The 17,126-nt window shown below is 45.2% G+C and overlaps 1 protein-coding gene across 2 annotated transcripts in view; it reads right to left on the bottom strand.

Moving 5' to 3' along the window:
• LOC135916731 (neprilysin-1-like) overlaps nt 1-17,126 on the bottom strand; it is a 110,115-nt gene that overhangs the window by 44,626 nt on the left and 48,363 nt on the right. For both annotated transcript variants that reach the window (XM_065450181.2, XM_065450182.1), the window contains exons 8-9: nt 14,094-14,419; nt 8,720-8,833 (exon numbers count right to left, since the gene is read on the bottom strand). In XM_065450181.2, the coding sequence (XP_065306253.1) occupies nt 8,720-8,833; nt 14,094-14,419 (440 nt within the window). The remainder of the gene's footprint in view (nt 1-8,719; nt 8,834-14,093; nt 14,420-17,126) is intronic.

Here is a 17,126-nt window from a genome sequence, read left to right as displayed (position 1 = left end):
AGGGGGACGGGGTTAAGACAAGATCATGATGTCATTATTATCTCACAGCAAATGTGTGGTGGGCCATTGGCTAGACCGATAGTGACGTCGTTTCTCTCTAGCAGCAGAGCACGCGTGCAGCAGTCTCTCTCCGACTTCCCAATAGGTTCGAAAATGTGTCCCTGTATTTAATTAAATGAAATGTGCAGCCCCGGTGTGTCACTTCGTAACTGCAGTGCATAACTGAGTCATAAACATTATGATTAATGCATTAAAAAACACAAGTGTGTAACATAATTCAGAAAGACTTTGATGGACCCGCTGGAATACCACAATGAACCACTCATTGCACTTTCCATGATAGTGATCTTGCAAAGTGCAATGTGTGGCATTCCAAATAAATAATGTGATAAACCCAAGCCAAACATGTGCATAACCTCATTAAGAAACACAGACATAACCAATAATATAGAAAGACTTGAATAAACCATTGAAATTAACCCAGTGATAAACACCGGGGCTGCACATTTCAGCTTTGCTGGTTTACTGTCTGTACAGGGTGCACGGGCAGTAACTTTTTCTGTTATTGTTTGTTAAGTATTGTATAATGTTGTGCCAGTAAAACACGGACTAGTTGGTGCAATGTATTGGCACTGCTTTTTTTGATGTTTTTTTTATGTTGTGCCCTTCTTCCTTCTGTAGCTACTTTTCTATTCCCCCTCGCATAATACTCCAACCTTGCAGCCTGCGAGGTATATAAATAAATATGTATATAAGCACATGTCATTCATTTATCTGCATATACCTCGCATCATTTCTTGCTCAACAAACGTCACTGCATTGATGTCTCGCAGCGTGCATCTACATTAACTGCCATTTGCGTTTCGGTATGGTTTGTGAACAGTGTAATGCATAAAAATTACATTACATTAAGGTTGTGACCTATGCGGTGCATAAGCAAACCTTGCAAAAGATGACATGTTGGATTGTTGAAAATAAGACAAATTGTATATATCGCAGTTACTTTAACAGTATTTAATTGACCACTTGACAAAAACTTCACTTCGCATAGATTCCAACACGTACACTGAATCTGCAGTTTTCTTCTTTGCTTATTAATGCAGTCGTTACTGCATGGCCACATTGTAGATTTGAAAACAAAGTGAAATAAATTTGTTTGTTGCAATATAACAATATGTGTAGATCACTGCGATTGTAACACAAAAACTTGATACAAACATGCACACTATAGGATGCAGATAAATGCTCAGGACAAACTCCAGAATGTTTGCATCCGGATACTTATGAAAGTGAACAGTTTCACTCCATGGCTGTCAATGAGAGGGAGAGAGAAAACTTAATTGTGTTCGTAGAACAAAAATGCATTGATAAGCTTAGACATATAGTCATTGCTTAACACTTTCGAAATGAATAATTATAGCTTGCTATCGACATTGAAGCAGCCTTTCGACAGCAAGAAAAGGAATAAGTTTCTCCAGCTCTGAACATTGAATTGCAGGAAATGCAAGCAGGCATAAAATTCTGCCAATACAATCTGTTTAGGAATACCAAATTGGAATAAGCACTGAGGCTTGCATTTGTTCTTTCTCTGGCTGAGCAATCTAGTTTTAAATGACTCCCGTAAACACGTCGTAACAATGTTGATCTAATACAGGTTAAATGTATGACTAGCTTAAGAAATCCGGATGATTGCTATAAATTACAGTGAAGAAGCTATAATATCTAATAACATTAATAATATAATAATAATATTTATTTCCACAAAACAGGCTAACCTTGAGAGGCGTGCGAGGCTGAGCAGAAAGCTGAAAAATTCTACGGCAAGTGCGCCTGCCGTGTGCCTACGATCCTGCGTTATGAATAGCGCGTATTGATATGGTCTTCTTGTTAGAAGTTCCTAGTATACTACCAGCACGAGACACGGGACAACAAAGTGGACTAGAAGCGTGTCTTTTAGAATGCTATGTTACAACGTACAGGTTTTTACAAAAGTGACGGTAACTGCTCGAAACATTTGATGCGTCGGCTTTTGCGCCTTTAGAAATATTTAGAGAGGGCTCCCATATATACATTCGCAGCGCGAGCGCGGCGATGGACGAACCAGGCTAGCGCTAAGGTTGAATTTCACAACACAATTTTCATTCCACGTCGTAATCACACAGATCGTTTGAGGCTTCGTTCAGGGGCACACGCGGGCGTTCGGGTTGGTGCTTCTTGTTGCGTTTGGCGTAAGAATATGGCTAGGAGCAGGCACCACATATGCGCAATGACGGGCAATATACACGCATCATTTCTCCAGAAGCTGACGCCGAGCACGGGTAGCGCGAGGATCTTGTTGGGCTGACACGACAACTTCGTGGCAGCCGAATTCCGAATACTGCATATACGGTGAGGGTAGCTATATGAACTTGTCGATAGGTCATCTTGTATATTGTTGTAGCGCAGGCAGAACGAAACGGTCATAGAAGGTAGATAAAATAACACACAGCGCTGAACCATAGAATAAAGAATCGCTGAACCACCTGCGAACAGCTGTTTACGTGCGCGATTTCGCACTGAACTACAGAAACCGCCGTCGCGCACTCCGAAACAAATGTTAACTTCAACACGTTTTTAAATTACAAAACAAGCATATTATTTGCTCCTAATAAAGAAAAGTCAACAATATTATAAGTTAAACGTTTTATTCATTACAATAAAATAATTGTGCAACGTGTGCCATGAAACCTGGCAGTAAGCAACCCTGGGAATCGCACCAGTCGCATTGTTAAAATCGCAATCATGTGAAATGGGCCCTCTAAAAATCGCTCTGCGACGCGTGCGACAGCACCGATTTTCGTCGTTCCAGTCGCAGCATGTGAAACAGGCATAACCGGGCGATCGAGCGCAGCGGATGAAAGAGCGAACGCGGAGTGCAGCGGGGGATGAAAAAAAGCGGCGAGAGTGAAAAGAGCGCGACGAGGGAAATCGGAGGAGGAGGATGCAGCGGAATGATGAGGCGGGAAATGGAAGAAGAGGGTATCGCGAAAGTGTGTAAGGGTAGCGCCACGCATGACGCGCAATGCGGCGACGGTGGCTTCAAGATGGCGCCAGAGTAGCGCGGGTCGTCTGGGACATCTGTCTGCGGCGACTGCTGTAAACCGCTCCACGCGTCGCCCACGCGCTGCCTCTCGCGATCTCCCGATTAGCGAGGCAGCCGTGCCACACTTCGCTTCGTTTGCAACGTGCCGCACGAGACAGACTGTACGCGCCAGACGATGCACTGCGAAATGAAAACACGTATAGAGCTGGGCTCAATTTTCTCGTTAAGGAGTATCGTAATCGTCGGTGAAATTTTGTTTGTTTAAATAGTTCCTAATCGCTTGTAACTCTACCAGTCATCTACATTTGCATTATTGGAACGAAAAACTGTCTTTGCAAATAACACTTTTTTTTTTTTGCAGGTAGAAAGGATTACACTTTTCGCGTGACTGTTCGCGTGACAGAACTACGGTACTCGCCAAAGAATGCTTACGCATTAAAAAGGAACGGGTACAGTGCACACGCTGCACTCAAGAACCGTTTCAGCAGCTTGCTTGTATTATCGTTCAAACGGTAGCCACGATGTGGGAGTTCCGGGCGTCTCCTACGCTCCTCTACACGCACATGCCCCGTTTGTAGACGTCCATAGAGCCGAATAAATATTCGCCCTGCTAAGGTAGCTACCTTAAAAAGCGTCCATGGTGGTTCTGATTAATTCCCAAGTTTTCCAACAGTATCAAAACGATGTAGAGAGCAAGTTTATTATGCAGTCCCAGCTGTGTTGTTAATTGAGCTTGGTTCCTATCCTTTAGGATAACGTTTTATTCCAAAGTAAATGTACGCCTGAAAGTGTGCCGGCCAAGTGTTTGCTAATGAAGCGTCCAGAGAGAAGCTGTATTGATGTCGAAGTTAAGGCTTTTTTTGTAAAGTGAGTGGTTTTCTGCCGCCTGCTCTCACTGTGACTGTGTAAGCGCAAAAGGTTGAAGTAGTTAACGATCACATTTATTTAGAAGCCCAGTATTTGCGGGGTACTCATGCTACGCGCGATGAAGATCAGGTAGATAAATGATTATGGGTTGGCTAATTGCTCTTGCACTAGAAATATGGTAGACAACCGTCGACCGCGCGCATTTTCCGTCTATGTCATAGCGGTGTTTTCGAACGCAGCTCTCAGGCACCCGTTCTTGCGTTTCGCGTACTTCGGCATGCCTCGGCGTCCCTCGTAACAGAGCGAACGCACACAGCGAAGGATGAAAGAGCGAGCGCGGAGCGCAGCGGAAGATGAAAGAGGCGATAGCGAAGAAAGCGCGAGGAGCAAAGCGGAGGAACAGGCTACAGTGAAAGCATCAGGCGGAAAGCGGAGGAGGAGGGGGTATGGTGAAAGTCTGAGAATGAAAGCGTAGTGTCGCCCAAGATGGGCTGTGCGGCGATGACCCCCACGAGATGGCGCCAGAGTAGCGCACCGTCATGTGTTGACGGAATGCCATGCGGAAAGTGAGTGCACGGTTACATTATATGGAAACCACGCTGCATGAGCAGATGTCTGTCTGCGGTGGCTGCTGTGTGCCCATTTGACACCCACGCGCTGCCCCCCCCCCCCCCCGGATTAGCGAGGAAGTCGCTGCGTACTTCGCTCCGTTTGCGATGTGCCGCACCAGACATTGTCCGCACGAGCGAATGTATGGCGAAATGAAAACACGTATGGAGCTGCGCTCAAATTCCGCATTATGGAGTAACGCATTCATCGGCGAGTTTTTGAGCAGAGTAACTAGTTGGGCTAGTTGGTTGAGCGTAGTGGTAGGCTACAGCGCGAGAACCGACGGAAATAAAGGAAGCATACAGAGTACCCAGAAACAGCGCTGACTTTCAACCAAAATGTTTTTTGCCTGTGCGCTGGTCATTGTACTTTGTACAATAAGTATTGGTAGTTTGTGTGCCTCCTTTGTCTCCGTCGGTTTCGAGCAGTAGCCTTCCAAGGTGAATTTTTTTGTTCTGTTGAATTGCAATAAACATAAGGCGCATTTCGTATGTGTCGTACGTGCCTCTAGTTCTGTTTTAGGTCCTAACGATTCACAGTACGTCTACCGGTATTGGTAGCCATGTTAGTTAGGGAACTATACTGCATCTTTGCTGTTTTAGGTGGCGACCATAGGTTTAAAAATGAAGTTTTCTCAGATTTGTTGCGAGTACCGACTGGCGGCTCGTGACCCTCAGGAACGTTGGCGTCCTAACCGGCCCTCCGATTCCCCAGACCCGACATGGTCCACTCTAGAGTTGGAAATCTTAATACGTTTCAGAAATTGATGCGCCATGCTCTCTCACACACTGCCTGTACAGTGCAACGCGAAATGTGTCCACTGCCAAAGAAGAAGTATTTTGCTGATCTTTCTGGCACTGTTAATCAGTGTCACGCAGGTGGAGGTCTTCAACTGACATTCCCTACGCAAGCGATGATTACCTAGATCACATTGCAATTGTGCACGTTGCCATTAGCAACAACATCGCTTAATGCTACGAAGTATAGTTTAAAGAAGTAACCGTTTGCGATTTGAAACAAGAAGAGTGCCGCCAGAAGCATTTTTAGGTGCTAAATGCAAACACATGCACATATGATGTGTTTTTTTCTACATCATACAGATGTTCCTATATTAGCTTAGCAGACGTGGCTTGTATTGCAGATAAGCTCTGCGAGGCCGACATAATTTTCTGCCGCTAATAACGTGAGTATTAGGAGACTAACTGACTAAACAAATTCGCAGTTCCGCACGAAAGCGGAAGCACCGATTGCGATAGCAAATTAGCAGATAGCTGATCGAAGCAAATATAGTAGTTTTCTGCGGCCGTATAAGCTTGTGAACATTCGCTTTCTAACTAAATTAACAATGATGGAATGTGTAAGCGGGACTCAACGAGGACGTAGAAAGTAATAGACACCCAGAGATAGCTCTGCTTTGTGTGTCTGCTTCTTTCTACGTCCTTGTTCAGTCGCGCTTACACATTCTATCATGGATTCAAACCAACTAGCCCGTCAACGTGTTTTAACTAAATTAACCAGTACGGTGTCGTGCACGCACAGGTAAACATGAACACATCTCGCTCGATGACAGCGGAAACTGTCTGTGAAAACGTTAGCTCATAGCCGCGAGCCAATTGACCTCCGTTCATACGTCACTTCAACGCGAACGAAACGTTGAAAAGCACAGCGCATACGACGCTACCGGCGCTACGCGCACTCTGCAACCATCGCAGATTGCTTTGCAGACATTGGCCACGTGGGAGATCGCTTTCAAGACACGAGCGCCAGCAACGTGTTCCTATCGCGTCTACTACGGCGTCCGCACATCGCGTGGCCAATGCCGTAGTAGACGCCGCGGTTCTCTCCACTCTCTACGGAGCGACGCACGAGGAGCACATCACCCTAGCAGCCGGGGGAGAAGAAGCGCCCCTCCTCCCTCGCATGTCCCCCCCCCCCCTCTGCTTCGCGCACCACAGTAGAGGGCACGCATCTGGGCGGCGTTCCTCGCTCGAGATTGAACCGCGTTCGCCGGCTCACCTTCGCAAGTTTTCACTCATACGGAACCTCGCGGCGACAGGGACGGCATAAATATAGCAGAATCAAGCGTCCTTCCTTTCCTTAGATCACTATCATCACCATCATCATAAATATAATTGCTGCCGCAATAAAACTGTTTAAGGCGAAAGCTTTAAGGTCCCGTGTCGCAAAGGATCCGGCGTGGGCGGCGGCGATGTGGTCCTCATGAGAAAAATGCCGATCCACGCAGGCCCTCCTCGTGGCGCACAGTTGTTACTGAACTAATTGAATTTCTCAGAGTAAAAGGCGTTAGAAAATTCGTAAAGTGCTTCTTACACACAACCTCCAGACGTGATAGCGTCGTATCGTAATTCGAATGTACGAGAAAGCATAATTCTGTTACGCGAAACTCAAACAGAAAGCTCTTTTCCAGATGCCATTTTATGCTTGTCTTGGTAGGAGAAGCGCGCCCCAGAAAGCTCGCCTTCGTGAATAGCGTTCGAGTTCTGCGTTTCCCGGTAGACATCGGGGTTACATAAGCTGCAGTTGCCGGGAAGCATGAGAAGCAGTCAGTGATCATTGAACGAACGCTATCGCGTTCCACTCTCAAAGGCGAAGCCTAAGCGTCCTCGAAATTTGATAAACTGTTTCGTAAGAGCATTATATGCACTTGTTTAGATGAGAAATTTGACGGCAGTAACATTTTAATGTCCCGTCTGCTTTCAATGAATCTTGATGATCGCGCCTCATTCGAGATGTTCACCATCGAATTTCAACGCTCAATTCAAGCAGCATAGAAATCGAGCACACGCAGCAGCTGCGTAAGACGCAAATGCCCTGCGACGATGTGTGTGACGAAGTTTGAATGATGACATGTCACAAAAATACTGATATGACATGGCGCGGCAGATGGTTGCTGGGAAAAACGTGCCGGCTGAGTTTCTGCCGCGACTGGCCGCGAAGTTCAGTTTCAAACTTCGTCACGGGGCGTTTTCGTCCGGTGTGATAGGGGGGCTGCCTTTTCTGCTCTCAAGGCGCTCTCGGTTTCGATATTGCCTGGATTGAGCGTTAAAATCTGATGATAAAGTTCTTGAGTTAGGTGCAGTTTTGATGCTTTAATGAAAAATGGGGGTGTATTAAAACGTGTCTGCGCACAAATTTGTCTTTTAAACAACCGCCCCCATGGTTCGGATGAAAAAAGAGATGTAATTTAACCCTTTCAGTGTATGGTTTTTTCGAAGGTGAGGTACTCCGAGCGTCGGATTTTTTTCTGAGATATTGTAAAGCGAACACGGCGGCAAATTTTTGAGTAGAAATGAAGAAAAAGATAACACGAATAACGGCAAATTCTTTGTTGGTGCGCTGCTCTCATTCCTGTCTGACAAAAGGAATGACAAAAGGAAGAACTTAACGGTAAAAACGCCACGTTCTGTACGCTAAAAGTGTTTTTATAAAAATATATATGTATGGTGCGGCAACAAAGGACTAAAGTAGTCATCTATAGGCGCATTAAAGCCAGTTATGAAACACATCCTAATCTCTAATTCGCGCTCATGCAGGAAAAGGGAAGGGTCCCGGAGCACGTGGATAAATAGTCATTTGCGTATAGTATGGTCATTAATGCTCACTTTTCTTAACTATTCTCTCATCTCGAAGAATACACACCGCATATAGCTGCCTTCTGAAACCACAAGTCGTGAGAATAGAAAGTCTTTAAGAGCAAATGAGGTTTTGCACTGCGATATTGACATGTCTATATAGCAGTGCCTCTTCCGCTTGATCCTATTTTGTGGCTGTGTTTTGAAATGACTCGCTCTTTTATGCTCCTGTGAATAAACGACTAACTTCAAAACGAATGAAAAATCAATCTAGTTACATTGAAACAACGAAACAGTTAGCTATAGTGATAGCCTGTAACCATAACTCTCAAGAGTTCTTTGTTCTGATATAAAATTCTGTGTAAAGATGTAATAACATTTTCGTTACAATTTCATTCCGCTGTATCGCTTTTCAGACGTCCGTAGCTTGCAAAGGGCACATTACGTACGGGACTTACGGGTGTTGTTACGCGCAAGTTTTCATTGAAGTTACGCAATGCTCGACTAGCTGCCCTTCAAACGTTCCTCGACAATGGAATGACAAATAAAAGCGCGGCGTCCACAGCACCTGTCCCAGCGCGCCGTAGTTGTAGGCGTCGGCGGCGTCGTGGAAGTACACGGGCTCCTGGATGATGCCGGCGGGGACCAGCAGCCGGTTGCCGGAGAGGTAGTACGCGTTCACCTGGCGGACACGTCATCGAACGATGTGAGGACACAATAGGAAAAAGGAGGGCAGGTCCTGGAGTGGCACTTTTACTTATTTGTCGCGAAAGAACGCCGAGAAATATTCTCACCTCGTAGGATTACAAAAAGAGCTTAACAAACACCAAAGTTAGTTTAGTTATGGGGTTTTACATGCCAGAACCATGATCGGATTATGAGGCACGCCGTAGTGGAGGTCTCCGGAAATTTCGACCACCTGGGGTTCTTTAACGTGCACATAAATCTAAGTACACGGCTGTTTCCGCATTGCGCCCGTCATTGGAATACGCCCGCCATGCCGGGATTCGATCCCGCAACCTCGTGCTTAACAGCCTAACACCATTGCCACGAAGCAACCATGGCAGGTATAACACACGTATGTGCCAATATGAAGCTGCACCAAGTTGCAGATAACCAGCCAGGTACAGTAGCTGAATAAACAAACAACAATCGTGAAATTCTATTGACAAAATATTTTGTCAAGAAAGATACTTAAACCAATAAGAGGTTGAATTAGCTACAGGGGGATAATGGCAGCAACGCCAAGATGCACTACTTAAATCTGCTATTTTTTCACTTAGGTGGAAAAACGCAACGCAAAGTCATATCGCAGCGACAACATCTATGCATTCTTACTGCTGTACCCAGGGTCCCTTACGCTATTGTGAGAAATGTAATATGATGTCACAGTTTCCCCGAGACTCCTCGGTTGCTCCTCGGTTGCGGCGCCGAACCGAATCCGGGCCCTACAGAGGCGTAGCAATTAAAAGGGATAGCTGAAAACATTCAGGAAATTAAGAACGGGAAGACTGAAACCGACGATAAGTTGAATGCCATAAACAAGCATTTTGAGAAAATTGGTGGGCTTGAAAAACAAGTCTGTGACTGCACAAAAAGAATAGCATAGCTGGAAAGTGGGCTATGAAAGTACGGCTATGACGGAGAAAGCAGACGCTCTAGAAAATAGAAACCTGCCATCTAATCTTATCATGTATGGTCTCAAATAGTGACACAATGAAACAGCTGAATCTTTGCGCGATACCGTTGAGGAAGGTATATTTCAAGCTGTATTGGAATTTGGTACCGCAGGAATCGAAAGAATTCATCGGCTGGAGGCTCGAAAGCCGGGTAAGGAACACGAAGTGAGACCAATAATCTTAAAGCTACTGGACCACCGTGACAAAATCGGCATTTTATAACGATACTCAAAATTGAAGGGTTCAAGCTGTTCAATAACCGACGACTTTTCCCAACCTATTCGCGACGTCAGAGGGAAGCTTTACCAAGAAAAGAAAGGAAACTGTGACCACCCAGAGAAGGCTACATTGACTTACAATAAAGTTCGCATAAGTTGCCGTCTATTCATCAGGGACAATGAACGAAATGCCATACTTGAGGCTTAAAAAAAAAAACGAACAAGAAAGGAGCGTAAGGACACGCACGATTCGAAACTGTCAACGCTGACAATTTTTTATGTGAATTGCCGCAGTATTATTTATAAGACGCACGAAAACTAAATTGCTTTCCTGGCTTATCAGCCAGACATTGTAGCACTCAGTGAAACGAGGCTGCAATCCGGCATTTTAAACCGCGAGGTTGTACCACCAGGGTGTGCGATTGTGCGCAAGGACAGGAAATCAAGAGGTACCTCTGCTATTTGGTCACGGAATATTCTGCACAGTTATGCACAAAGCTGCCAATATTGAAGCAGTATGGTGTAAGTTGTGCTTGAAGAATGTAGTCACCTGTGTTAGCGCTGTCTACAAACCACCTGATGCTGAAATGTCACTTTTGTGAACAATTTATCATTATATGCACACACATACCGCATGTAAAAAAAAAGTATCTATAGCAGGCGACTACAATCTGCCGAGTTAAACTGGAACTCGCTCAATCCGGCGACGCTCATTGGCAACATTTAATCTTCGTCAAGTCGTCACAATTCCAATACGTAATCAAGGCCCTTTGACTTCAGCCGTAGATCCTGTTTATGAGTGATCTCTTTTCAAAACGTCCTTTTAATGCACAAACATTGGACCACAAGATTGTTTCGTGTTCCTTGCAATATCCAAGTCCAGTTCATACAGAAGGCACAACGAAACTGACACTTGCATTTCAGTGAGCGGGCGACGCTGCCATCATGACATATCTTACTCATGAACTCATTTATTCCGAAACTTTAAAAAAACTGTGAGAAAACACGTTCCATGGATCACGCGTGAAGTAATTCATATCAAGCGCAAAATAAAGCGGCTCAGAAAGACTAGAAGAGCTGGCTCACGCAGAGTTATCGCGCCGCAAATCGCAGTGCTGTCAAGGTCTCCGAAAAGGAAAGTGTGTGTGGCGAAATAGCACTTCCTCAGTCACTCTCTGCAGAACTTTATTAAAACGGCTCCTCATAAGTTGTGGCGATAGACAAGTGTAAAGCGTAATAATCATGCACCTACGCCTACCTCGGACGGAAAAGAGAGAGCCACTCTTTCAAACAGCTACTTTCAGTCTATTTTCACTGCTGATAATGGCCTTTTGCAACGTTACCCAGCCATATCTAATTGTGAAGGTTTACACAAGCTCTTCATATCGCAGGCGGGCATATGGTCACTTTTACTGAACGTTGACGAAAAGTACCGGTTAGGATGATATTTCCAACGTATTTTTTGAAGCTATACGTTGAACGCGTAAGCAGGTTCCTTCAGCTCATATATGTAATATCCCTTCGCGTTCGCCGCCTCCCAGCCGAATGGGAAAATGCAAAAGTCAGTCCTGTACACAATTCAGGTGACACTTCTTCCCCTGTTAATAACTACAGACCCACTTCACTTACATGCACCTCTTGTAAAATCCCTGAACACATATTTCTGAAGAATATAATAGAATACATCGAATCTAACATAGTACACCCTAAGCAGCATGGTTTTCGTAGTGGCCTATAGAATCTTACCCAATCAGTAAAAACACTACATGACTTTGCCAAAGACATTAAGAACCAACTACAACTTGACGTAATTTTTTTCTTAAATCGCTTGATCGCGTTTGTCACCTTAAACTGATCTGTAAATTAAAATGTCTTGTAGGAGATGGTCCGCTCAGGTGTTGGATTGAAGATTATCTCTCAGACCGTTATCAGTATATACAATATAATGACTGTTTCAAGACACCGTTCCCGTTTTATCTGGCGTGCCGCAGAGTTCTACTGCTCTTCTTGTTGTACATAAATGATATAACTAATAATATTGACGTAAACATAAGACCATTTGCAGGTGATTGTGCACTGTACCAAACAATCAAAACCCTTGATGGCCAAACAATGCTTAATAATTCTTTGAGCGTAGTAGCTGAGTAGGGCACATGTTGGTAAATGGTATTAAACGCGGAGAAAGCAATTTATATGAACATAACAAAGAAGAAATCAGCCATCCTCTTTCTTTACATCATTAATGTTCTCATACTACGGAATGTGTGACATTATATTTACCTGGGTGTCCTGATAAGCTGGGAGCTTAGCTGGATCATGCATGTGCAACAAATATATAAAAAACCATCGAAGAAACTTCTTTTTCTTTAAAGTTCACTTACTCGCTCTACGTACGAAACATGACTTCTCGCTTACGCAAGTCTCATCCGACCAATATTCGAATCAGCCAGTGTTCCGTGGTTTCTGTACGCTAGGGACAATATTCTTGCACTCGAAAGCATAGAAGGTAAAGTTGTGTGATTTATTTTCGTTCGTTACAGGCGTACTGATTATCCAACTGAATATCCGCAACTCGCTGACCTCGCAACTTTGTCCAGCCGAGCCAAAGTCCGCATGTTAAAATTCTTGTATTTCTTGTTACACGATAGTTTCAAGCTAAATCGCAGCTGAGTCATTCATTAGAAGCAGTTCTTCCTGACAAACGCCCCACAAACAAATTCACCTTAGAGGAATTTTATTGTGTTAACGTATTCCGCTTGTCCTTTTCCCCACATGCAACTAGATACTCGAATTTTTTGGATGAATTGGTTGGTGTTCAGCCCACGCTAGAACTCATTACTCAACTCGAGAAAGAAGCGGTTCGCCACATTCATATATCGTGTTGCTGACTCTCTTTTTTTCTCTCGTTGCTGTAGTCTGCTTGTTCAAATTTTTTGTGTAAAAATAGTTGTATTCGTTTACCTTAAATGTTTTTCTATTGTGCGTATTTTCTGTGGTTAGCTTACTTGTTATGAGCATTTTATATATGTCTTCACTTCCGCTCCTGTAATAATCCCGGTGAAGGAATGACAGTATTTCAAGATTAATAAATTAAAATTAATTAGGCCTTATGGTAGCGATGATGACAGTGACTAGGAACAACCAACTGTTATTGTACCTACTCTTACCTCTGCTGTATCTTAAGTACATTACCTCTTACGTTTTTTTTAATCAAATGTTTAGCTCTGCTCCAACGTTTTATGTTTCTCTTTGTGCTGACGTGTACCTAGGATATTTGTTCTCTTCACTTTTTTTTCTGTTGTGCATTACCGTTTCCTTTTTTGTCACTGCATTTAAGTGAAAGCTTTGTTGCAGACATCTGTTGCAAAATTCCATGCTGTGTTCATGGAAATGAACACTAAAACCTGGTTAACAAAGTTGAAGCGAACCCCCAGTATATATGTAATTGCATATACTGCACTATGAATCTCTATAGAGATTTCTAGGGGAATTTCACTTGCTTCTCTAGATCAATTATTTCGTTATATCCCGCTTCGTTATAACGAGGTTTGACTGCGCGCATCAGATGTCTTGTTTCGTCTTCTTGACTTCCTTGTGTTTTTTTTTTCTGAAGTACTTGCGCAGCACACGCTTGTAGAACTTCATATTAAATGCCATCCGGGCCCTTAAAGAGACACTAAAGAGATAAAATAATTGGAGTTGTATTGGTAGGTCACCCTTGTACAACATGAAAAATATCTTTTACCAAAGAGGCGTCCGCTCGGCTATAGTGTTTTACTTAGCCACACTGTCTCGAATATAAATAAAAGAAAAACAAACTTTGAAATTAGCGACGTCACTGCGACGTACCGTTACCGGTGTTATGGCGCGAAATTCGAGAAATGCAACTCCGTATTTCATTTTTATTGTTATAGTAATCAACATATCACTGCGAAATTAGCCCAAATAGAGCTTTGAAAGCATACGTTATGAGTCAAACTGAATTAGTTTTGCTCCTTAGTGTCTCTCTAAATAACGATAAAGTAAACGAAAACAGTGTCGGCACCTTGTGCGCGTGCGTCACTGCCACGTCAGCGTCGTCGCCTCCAGCGCGGCGCTGCTGTTGCTGCAGGAAGTGGCGCAGCGCCAGCCACGACGACAGTGACTTGTCGGGGCGAACGTCGTCCAGCGTGGCGAAGTACTGGTCCAGCTGGGACTCGCGCGAGAATCGCTCGGGGAATCCCAGCGTCACGGCCATGGCGTCCGCCTTGCTCAGCGCCTTGGTGCGCGTCGTACCGCGCAGCCAGGAAGAAGAGAGCAGCGCCCTCTTCAGGGCTGCACGCACGTCCTCGGTGAGGTTCTCGGCCGCGGACAGAACGCTGGGCGTGACCGCTGCGAGGCGGGCAGAGCGAAGATGGCCGGGCAATTGAGTTTCTTAGGGAAAGTTGCGAGAGGGAGCTGTGGCCCTGCAGTGCTTTAGCTATACCGGAAATGATGAGGCGATCCATACAACCGATTTCAACTACCCTAACAACGGTGATATCGGATTTGCAAAGTAGCACCGAAATCGCTTTTAAAGGCCATCTGTAACAGCCGTATATTCGCAGGCCACTTGTACAGTATGTACAATTCTCAAACCAAAAAACTTAAGGCAGCATTAGCTTTGTGTGGCCGTACATCAGCGCGAGGACTTGATGGAATTTCTTACTGAGCTCTGTGTCATCTGGGTCAGCGAGCGAGAGTGGTTCTCCTTGAGCTGTACAATGAATCTTGGCGAGATCGCACGTTACCCATAAGCTGGAAGACAAATCGCCTTGCTCCACTGCTGAAGCCTGGAAAGTTGCCATTGGAACTATCATCATATCACCCAATCACTTTGACAAGTTGTGTGGGCAAAGTAATGGGGAGGATGGTCCTAGTACGCCTGGAGTGGTACTTGCGAGTACCACAATGCCTACCCGGGTGCAATGGCGGGGTTTCGACGTGGTCGATCACCGATCGATAATGTCGTCAACATGGTTACCCACGTTCAGCGTGAGAAGCGCTGCAAGCGTCCTTGCGCTTCTTTGTTCCTCGACTTCAACGAGGCGTATGATAACGTTACGCATGAAGCCATCCTCTCTGCTCTCCAAGAGGATAATCAGCTATCTCTTCACACGACCCTTGTTTAAAACACCGAGCAAGGCCGTACTTCTCTAGATTATAATGTAGCTTCCGCGGCGTCCCCCAGGGTGGTGCAATTGATCTAACTCTATTTGCTCTCCTTGAGCACGTGCCAAGCACCATCAGGCTGTGAATGTACGCGGATGAGAGCTGCATGTGGGCGTCTGCAGTAACATGTCTACAGTTGCGAGCGAGAATTCAGAGAGCTCCCGCCCAAACTGTTATTTACCTCCCTCGCCGAGGCCTGGAAATTTCCTCCGTGAAATGCGCACTAGTGCTATTTACGCGCAAACCAATGAGAAACTACCGCGTAATGATAAATGGCCAAATAATACCATATGTTCGATCTTACAAGTTTCTAGATGTCATAGTCCACAGAGACTCGTCATGGCGCCCTCACGTATCAAGAGTGAACTGTTAACAGGCATCTGCTATCTGTTCAAGTTTTCCGCTGGCAAGACTTGGGGAATGTCGAAAAATGCCATGCTACAATTATGCAGGGTGCTTTTTCTCGACTTTCTGCGGTACAGCTTCAAAGCAATAACCATCACATGCAAAACGAATCTACCCAAAATACAAAGTGTTCAGGCTCAAGTACTCCCGATCTGTCTAGGTCTGCCTCAGAGTGCATCAACAGTCGCGACTATAGCAATCGACCCGCAGTGCTGAGGACCCATATAAGGCATCTTTCCAGGACTCCTCGCTAACACCTATATAGCCTCTCTACGAACGGACAGACCACGCACCTCTTTCAGCCAATCGATAACCGCACATGGTGAATCATTGCCACCTTGTTTCACTCCTGCTGCGAGACCTATTACTCCACGGTGCCTCGCTGAGCCAAAAATTAACCGGACAATACCTGACATTACGAAAAAAAGCTGATGTATCATCACCAGCCCTTAAACAGCTCACGTTAGTATTTTTGTACAAGGACTACCATGACTCTACGCATATCTACACTGATGGATCTCTCCTGCCAAACGGCTCCGCTGCGGCAATCGTGATACCAGTGGAAGCTACAGCTACCAAATTTAAGACGACTCACGCGACAACATCCGACGGCAGCTGAGGTCATTACGTCGGTGATGAACCGCCACACTAGTGGACTATCTCCTGCGATTCAAAGGCGGCACTGCAGTCTCTACTATCACTCTACGAAGCGGACCGCACGAACCGCTAGTATTTCAGATCACAGAAATGATGCACCATATAGGTGCTGCAGGCCAGGAAATAAATTTCCAATGGCTTCTAAGTCACTGCTGGATTATCGACAATGAACGGGCCGATCAGGATGCCCATTCAGCCCATACTGAGGACCACCACGTACCAATACGACTTTCTGGAACTGACTCGACACGGAAGCTCCGCCTGCTTGCTCGCCAGTGCACCACGTCACAATGGAATGAGCCACATTTCAGGAATTCCGGACTATACTTTCGTGAACCCACATTAAGCCTTCGAGTCCCATCAAAGCTTCGCCGTGGAGATGCCACGCTTTTCTATCGACTGCGGTTGGGCGTTATTTTTACCGAAGCCTATGTGTTCCGCACAGGGGTGGCCTACATCGCAACCTGTGACCACTACAGCCATAAAGAATCGATTGGCGATATTTTGTGCGACTGCCCGCAGTACAGTCCACAGACTGAATCCCTTCGCCACGAACTCAACCAGCTGGACGACCGACCACTATCGTAAGAAGGAATTCTACACCATCGACCGGACCTAACGTCACAGTAGAAGGCCATCGAAGTTCGACTGGGCTTCTTACGATCTAGCGGCCTTTGTGAACGTCTTTAACTGGAATGCTCTTCTTGTGCGTATGTCTCTGTGTGAATTTTATTTTAACCCTTTTCTCTCTGTCCTCTTTCCAACCCCTATATCCCAACCCCTTGTGAAGGGTAGCAAACCGGACACTAATATCTGCTTAACGTCC

The sequence above is a fragment of the Dermacentor albipictus genome, chromosome 4 (genome assembly GCF_038994185.2).
Source record: "Dermacentor albipictus isolate Rhodes 1998 colony chromosome 4, USDA_Dalb.pri_finalv2, whole genome shotgun sequence".
Taxonomy (NCBI): domain Eukaryota; kingdom Metazoa; phylum Arthropoda; class Arachnida; order Ixodida; family Ixodidae; genus Dermacentor; species Dermacentor albipictus.
The sequence above is the reverse complement of the archived record's forward strand: the minus strand, read 5'-3'. Positions and strand labels throughout refer to the sequence as shown.